The 8,156-nt window shown below is 53.5% G+C and overlaps 1 protein-coding gene across 1 annotated transcript; it reads right to left on the minus strand.

Annotated features, from left to right (window-relative positions):
* Positions 1-6,676: 6,676 nt before the first annotated feature.
* On the minus strand, positions 6,677-8,156 carry LOC311325186 (ras-related protein Rap-2a-like). Its single transcript, XM_084457856.1, has one exon. The coding sequence runs from the start codon at positions 7,885-7,887 to the stop codon at positions 7,339-7,341; it is 549 nt and encodes a 182-aa protein (XP_084313982.1). The 5' UTR covers positions 7,888-8,156; the 3' UTR covers positions 6,677-7,338.

The raw sequence follows: 8,156 nt of genomic DNA on the forward strand, positions 1-8,156 counted from the left end.
CACACACACACACACACACACACACACACACACACACACTCACACACACACACACACACACACACACATACACTCACACATACACTCACACACACTCACACACACACTCACACACACACACACACACACACACACACACTCACACACACACTCACTCACACACACTCTCACACACACACACACATTCACACACACACTCTCACACACACACTCTCACACACACTCACACACTCTCACACACACACTCTCACACACACTCACACACACACACTCTCACACGCGCGCACACACATTCTAACAAAACACACACACACAGAACTCACATATATATACACTCACACGCACACACACACACACATATATACAGTATACACTCTCACACGCACACTCACACACTCTCTCTCTCTCTCACACACACACATATACACTCTCACTCTCTCACTCACACACACACACACACACACATATATACAGTATACACTCTAACACGCACACTCACACACTCTCTCTCTCACACACACACATATACACTCTCACTCTCTCACTCACACACACACACACACACACACACACACACACACACACACACACACACACACACACACACACACACACACACACACACTCCTGGTGAGTTATGTGCATGCACTTTCACTCAATGCAACAGTAACACTTGCCCGCCCCAATAATATGGCCTATGCAAGAGAGCCTGCACACACACACGCTCTCGCTCTCTCACACACACACACACACACACACACACACACACACGCTCTCTCTCACACACACACACACTTGCTCTCTCTCACACACACACGCTCTCTTTCTCACACACACACACGCTCTCTCTCTCTCACACACACACACGCTCTCGCTCTCTCTCTCTCACACACACACACACACACACGCTCTCTCCCTCCCTCTCTCTCTCCCTCTCTGAGTGTGAACAGGGCTGTATTTATAGAAAGAACAACTGTTCCTGTTTTAAAGTAATTCAAGTGTCAGAGCGCGTGGGAAACTAGTAGCAGCCGACTCCCGTCGCACCTGCGCCTGCTTCTCTACCACTGAACCCGGGGATCCGGCACCGGGGATCCGGCACCGGGGATCCGGTACCGGGGATCCGGTACCGGGGATCCGGTACCGGGGATCCGGTACCGGGGATCCAGCACCGGGGATCCAGACCGGCCCGCGGGGCTCCGGCGCCGCCAACACTTATCGTGCCACCAGGCTTTCCTCGATGGGAAAAGGGTGAATTCGTTGCCTGCATGGTTCTAAACTTTTCTGTCAGCTAAATGCATTGACCCGATAAGACGTGCTAAATCCTTGTGCGTGTTCAGATCTAGTGTTCAGCCTCAGAGGGACACGCCTCTTTCCTGCCCGCAACCCCGGACCGATCACTAGTTTCCCTGAACATCGCATTCAGACGGGACGGCCGCTCTGCGCCTCATATTCACACAGCTTCATTACTCACGCGTCGAATTTGTTGTTCATTATTGTCCAGGTGGGAGACAGACTGTCCAGTCCGCCCAGACTGTCCAGACCTCGGAGCAGACCTCAGATCAGACCTCAGATCAGATCTCAGCCCCCTGGATTCCGCAGCACCGGAGGCGCGCACGAACCATGGCCGGGCGCGCGCGCGTACGGGGAACCGGAATCCCAGGAATAGAACCGGAGAACCATCCGGTCACGGAACTAGTTGACCTTTCTTCTTCTACGGTATTGAATTCTCATCTCTTATAGACTGAAAAGGTCGTAGGTCCATTCATCTAGAAAATCCCTTTTTTTACATAATGCGGAAGTCAGCTGAAACTTGCAGGTCTTTATTTCAGTTTACAACAGTTCTTCAACACCGCATACAAACAACAACAACATCAATAAAAACATAACAATGTAGCCTACCAATGTGCAATTTACCATACCAACCCATTTCTGCTCTGGGATCAATAAAGTGTCTGTCTGTCTATCTATCTATCTATCTATCTATCTATCTATCTATCTATCTATCTATCTATCTATCTATCTATCTATCTATCTATCTATCTATCTATCTATCTGTCTGTCTGTCTGTCTGTCTGTCTGTCTGTCTGTCTGTCTGTAATAATAATAGTAATAATAAACTTGTATGGCACCTTTCATAACATAGAATGCTGGTCAAAGTACATAAAAAGAGCAGATTAAAAGATATTAATGAACTATCAGATAACAAGGTAAAAAAAATAAAACCAGATATGAGAGACCTGTCCCCCCCCCCCCCCCCCCCCCCACACACACACACACACACTAAGAGACTGAGAGGGGGGATGAGAGGGAGAGAGAGGGAGAGAGAGGGGGGATGAGAGGGAGAGAGAGGGAGGGAGAGGGGAGAGAGGAACTGAGATAGAAAGATTGAAGGAAAGTGCTGCCATCTGCTGACCACAAGAAACATGAACACAAAACACACACTTCTACGCTGGCTTTGACAGGGACGCCCGTGAGAGGGCCATCGAAGCCCCGCCCCTGCCAACCACCCGCCCCTCACACTCTCCCCCACTGACGTGTGTGCTGGACTGGGCAGAACCAGCACAGGTGAGGCTGGTGGGCCTGATGGGACCCCCAGACGTGTGCTCAGAGGGGAGGCGGGGGGAGGAGGGGAGGAGGGGGGAGGAGGGGAGGCAGGGGCTCAGCAGATGACCCTCAGCAGGGTGGATAATGCTGTGGCCTGCTCTGCTCTGCTCTGCTCTGTGCTCTGCTCTATGGCCTGCTCTGCTCTATGGCCTGCTCTGCTCTGCTCTATGCTCTGCTCTATGGCCTGCTCTGCTCTGCTCTGTGGCCTGCTCTGCTCTGTGCTCTGCTCTATGGCCTGCTCTGCTCTGCTCTGCTCTGCTCTGCTCTGTGCTCTGCTCTATGGCCTGCTCTGCTCTGCTCTGCTCTATGGCCTGCTCTGCTCTATGGCCTGCTCTGCTCTGCTCTGCTCTGCTCTGCTCTGTGGATTCCTGGAAGAGATCAGCCACTGTATTTTCATGGTAAAGAGGAAGTGCTACTAAGCAGAAGTTAAACAGGAAGTCTCTGAGGTCCTGGTAATCCACCCATCCCATAGCTACACTTCTAATAGACAGACAGGCTCAATTAATAATGTTACAACTGTAATTAAACACGTTATACTAAAATAGCGATGAAGTTCTTGGTTAAGTAACAGAAACAGCTGCAAAAATAAAATACACTATTTGTGTTTTCCAAAGAAAAGTAAGGGTTTGTGGATGAAGGGCAGAGCACAGCGAGAAACATCAGACTGTCTGGTGATACACACAGCAGGTCACATGACCACACACACACACACACACACACACACACACACACAGATCCTCCGGTCAGAGGCCATGTTGGCTGGACGGCCGTGCAGCATGTTCTCAACAGGGGGAGGAAGACAAGACATGGAGACCAATCCTTCTCTCTCTCTCTTCCTCTCTCTCTCTCTCTATCTCTCTCTATCTCTCCACCCCTAACACACTAAGCACTCTTGCGTAATGCATACTAATGACCGTGCAGGTCTGCCACACTAACGGCTGCTCTTCCTGTGACTGTATAAACCTCTGGTCTGACCAGGTGAACTCTATCCCTCCACATGGGGCTCATTTCATATAAACCTCTGGTCTGACCAGATGAACTCTATCCCTCCACATGGGGCTCATTTCATATAAACCTCTGGTCTGACCAGGTGAACTCTATCCTCCACATGGGGCTCATTTCATATAAACCTCTGGTCTGACCAGGTGAACTCTATCCTCCACATGGGGCTCATTTCATATAAACCTCTGGTCTGACCAGGTGAACTCTATCCCTCCACATGGGGCTCATTTCATATAAACCTCTGGTCTGACCAGGTGAACTCTCTCCCTCCACATGGGGCTCATTTCATATAAACCTCTGGTCTGACCAGGTGAACTCTATCCCTCCACATGGGGCTCATTCAGCTCACATTGCTCCCACATGTACAGTAACACTCCAGCAGTGTGTGCAGCTGTTCCAGCTGGAGCTCCTCTCTGCCCAGGGTGGGCGAGGGAGAAGGGGTCACCAGCCTGAAGCCCCGCCCACCAGCCTGAAGCCCCGCCCACCAGCCTGGAACAACACCCGGAATATTCTACTGAATATCTGGACTCAGCCTGAAGGTATCACTCAACCACACTCTCGAAGCATACATGTAATGTATGGCATGCAATGTACAAGTAATATTCTTCTCCACAGCAGTGATGAGTGGACTGGTTTGGTCTGGAAAAGAGTGTGTTAGAAAGGTGTCAGGAAGCAGGAACAGGTCACAGAAATACGATGGTCCAATACTGTGGTGAATGTCATCTCTATCTGAATGAAATAATGGAGCCAGTCACAACAATTTTACATAAAATGCTTTATGTATTAAAAGTCCTCCGAAGCATCTAGGTGGATGGTAAAAGTTTTGATAGAGGTCAAAATTACAACAATTGAGTCAGAATTTCACATTTTAGAAAAATAAAACAAATCAACAACAAAAAAGACATGGCTTGCCATTCACTGAACCATCGTCATGAGCAGTGCACTCATTAAATAACTATTTCATCTGTGGGTTTGAACTCATTATATATCTATCTCCTCTGTAGGTTTGTTTCTGCTCGTGTTTCTGGTAAAGTAGTACCATTGGAGAAAACTCTGACATGATAGAATAGTTAGTAACTTCCCAAATGGCATTTAAGGATTAATGGCATAAGCATTAAAGGGAGTCCGGCCTAGTTCACCTCCCTCTCCCACTTTCACCAAATCAAAGGTGAAGTTAATGAATTGAAAGGTTAATATTTTCTGTGATTGCCATGGAGGGTGGAAGGAGACGGGGTTGTGGTTGGGTTGGCACAGTCAGACACAGCTGTTCTCTCAGGAAGGCACTTGACACGGCCTCTCTCCCCCAGACACGGCCTCTCTCTCCCCCAGGACAGGGACCTCTCTCTCCCCCAGGTCAGGACAGGGACACGGGCCTCTCTCTCCCCCAGGTCAGGACAGGGCCTCTCTCTCCCCCAGGTCAGGACAGGGACACGGGCCTCTCTCTCCCCCAGGTCAGGACAGGGACACGGGCCTCTCTCTCCCCCAGACACGGGCCTCTCTCTCCCCCAGGTCAGGACAGGGACACGGGCCTCTCTCTCCCCCAGGTCAGGACAGGGACACGGGCCTCTCTCTCCCCCAGACACGGGCCTCTCTCTCCCCCAGACACGGGCCTCTCTCTCCCCCAGACACGGGCCTCTCTCTCCCCCAGGTCAGGACAGGGACACGGGCCTCTCTCTCCCCCAGGTCAGGACAGGGACACGGGCCTCTCTCTCCCCCAGACACGGGCCTCTCTCTCCCCCAGACACGGGCCTCTCTCTCCCCCAGACACGGGCCTCTCTCTCCCCCAGGTCAGGACAGGGACACGGGCCTCTCTCTCCCCCAGGTCAGGACAGGGACACGGGCCTCTCTCTCCCCCAGGTCAGGACAGGGACACGGGCCTCTCTCTCCCCCAGGTCAGGACAGGGACACGGGCCTCTCTCTCCCCCAGACACGGGCCTCTCTCTCCCCCAGACACGGGCCTCTCTCTCCCCCAGGACAGGACAGGGACACGGGCCTCTCTCTCCCCCAGGTCAGGACAGGGACACGGGCCTCTCTCTCCCCCAGGTCAGGACAGGGACACGGGCCTCTCTCTCCCCCAGACACGGGCCTCTCTCTCCCCCAGACACGGGCCTCTCTCTCCCCCAGACACGGGCCTCTCTCTCCCCCAGGTCAGGACAGGGACACGGGCCTCTCTCTCCCCCAGGCCAGACAGGGACACGGGCCTCTCTCTCCCCCAGGTCAGGACAGGGACACGGGCCTCTCTCTCCCCCAGGTCAGGACAGGGACACGGGCCTCTCTCTCCCCCAGGTCAGGACAGGGACACGGGCCTCTCTCTCCCCCAGGTCAGGACAGGACAGGGCCTCTCTCTCCCCCAGGTCAGGACAGGACAGGGCCTCTCTCTCCCCCAGGTCAGGACAGGGACACGGGCCTCTCTCTCCCCCAGGACAGGACAGGGACACGGGCCTCTCTCTCCCCCAGGACAGGACAGGGCCTCTCTCTCCCCCAGGTCAGGACAGGACAGGGCCTCTCTCTCCCCCAGGCCAGGACAGGGCCTCTCTCTCCCCCAGGTCAGGACAGGGACACGGGCCTCTCTCTCCCCCAGGTCAGGACAGGGACACGGGCCTCTCTCTCCCCCAGGGCAGGACAGGGACACGGGCCTCTCTCTCCCCCAGGTCAGGACAGGGACACGGGCCTCTCTCTCCCCCAGGGCAGGACAGGGACACGGGCCTCTCTCTCCCCCAGGGCAGGACAGGGACACGGGCCTCTCTCTCCCCCAGGGCAGGACAGGGACACGGGCCTCTCTCTCCCCCAGGGCAGGACAGGGACACAGGCCTCTCTCTCCCCCAGGTCAGGACAGGGACAGGGACACCACGGCTCCTTGGCTGTGCACTGAGGTGTGACAGTGTCAGCAGAAGTGCAAGTTTTGTTTTAGATCCGCTGCCACCAGTGAAGAACCGTTGGAACCGTGAGGTTCCTGGAGAGGGCGGGGCTGGTGAGGGTTTGAGGGCGGGGCTGGTGAGGGTTTGAGGGCAGGGCTGGTGAGGGTTTGAGGGCGGGGCTGGTGAGGGTTTGAGGGCGGGGCTGGTGAGGGTTTGAGGGCAGGGCTGGTGAGGGTTCAGACAGGCAGCGTGTAATAAGGGATGTTCTTTAGGAGTAGGAGTTCTTACAATCACCTGCACAAGGCTTGACAGGCAGGGGGTTCGGGTTGGAGAGAATAAAATTCAAATAAGGATATTTTTTCAAATGTCTCTGGGATGTTTTCCTTCCCTGAAGGTGACCAATCCCGCGTCTGCAAGGGGAGGAGCTGTGGAATCCTGTCCAATACTGAAGGATCCGCCCAGAGGACGTGTAACAGTACAACTCAACACAAATCAAACGCACCAGACATTTTCCAAAACGGAGCAAAACAAGGAAAGAAAAAAAGAAGTGTCTCTTAGGTTTCACAATAAGACATTCCCCTTGAGGCACGATTCCAGAGAAGTGTCAAATACAAAGCTATAAAAATCGCAAACATTCAAGTACTTTGTCATGTAAACACTTTTCCGGCTATTTACATAATCGATTGTTGTCGTGGTCGGTTTGTGTGCAATAAGACAACAGAGGGAAGCTTTGAACACTTATCGGGCTTCAACACACAGACCTGCCGTCGCTTCCAACAAGTGATCAAAAACACAGCTTGTTTCACTGCGCTCGTCTTTCAGGCCTAACTAAGCGATCAGAGCCATAACCTTACATATCTCACTAGTTACTCTCTTAGAGAAGAACACAAGAACAACACTGGTCAGTCCCCCTGGGAACAGCGGAATAGTTCATCTGTCTGACGATCTCTGCGAACAGCTCGTCCACAGAAGCTTTGTTTTTGGCCGAGGTCTCCATGAAGGGACAGGTCCAGTCCTGCGCCTGCGCCCTGCCCTCCGCGCCCTGCACCTCCCTCTCCCCGGACAGGTCCACCTTGTTCCCCACCAGGACCATGGGCACCCGCTCGCACCTCTTCACCCGGATGATCTGGTCCCTCATGGGCTTGATGTCCTGGAAGCTCTGCTGGTTGACCAGGCTGTAGACCAGGATGAACCCTTGGCCGTTCTTGATGTACAGGTCTCGCATGGAGGCGAACTGCTCGGTCCCGGCCGTGTCCAGGATCTCCAACACGGAAGGAGACGAGTCCACCTCGATCTCCTTCCTGTAGAAATCCTCGATTGTGGGGTCGTATTTCTCGATGAAGGATCCCGTCACAAACTGGACCGTTAAGGCGGACTTGCCCACTCCGCCCGAACCCAGAACCACCACTTTATACTCCCTCATGGTCCAGACAGACAGACAGACAGACGGGCCGCCCGGGGGTTCACCAGCAGGGAGGGACGGGGCGCGGAGGAGGTCTGGAGATGTCCCAGGATTAACACGGATCCGGGAAGAGGACGGTCTGGAGATGTCCAGGATTAACACGGATCCGGGAAGAGGACGTTGCAGCACATTAATAATAGATCTGGCTGCACATTGTTGTTTCCTTTCCTGTGTTTGGTGTTGGAAGCCTGTTCTCCCCACTTCTCTCTTCTCTCTTCTCTCTTCTCTTC

The sequence above is a fragment of the Borostomias antarcticus genome, assembly GCF_949987555.1.
Source record: "Borostomias antarcticus genome assembly, chromosome: 24".
NCBI classification, from domain to species: Eukaryota; Metazoa; Chordata; class Actinopteri; order Stomiiformes; family Stomiidae; genus Borostomias; species Borostomias antarcticus.

Excerpts from the sequence above, each read along its gene's own strand:
- LOC311325186 (XM_084457856.1), bottom strand. The coding sequence starts at position 7,887 with ATGAGGGAGTATAAAGTGGTGGTTCTGGGTTCGGGCGGAGTGGGCAAG.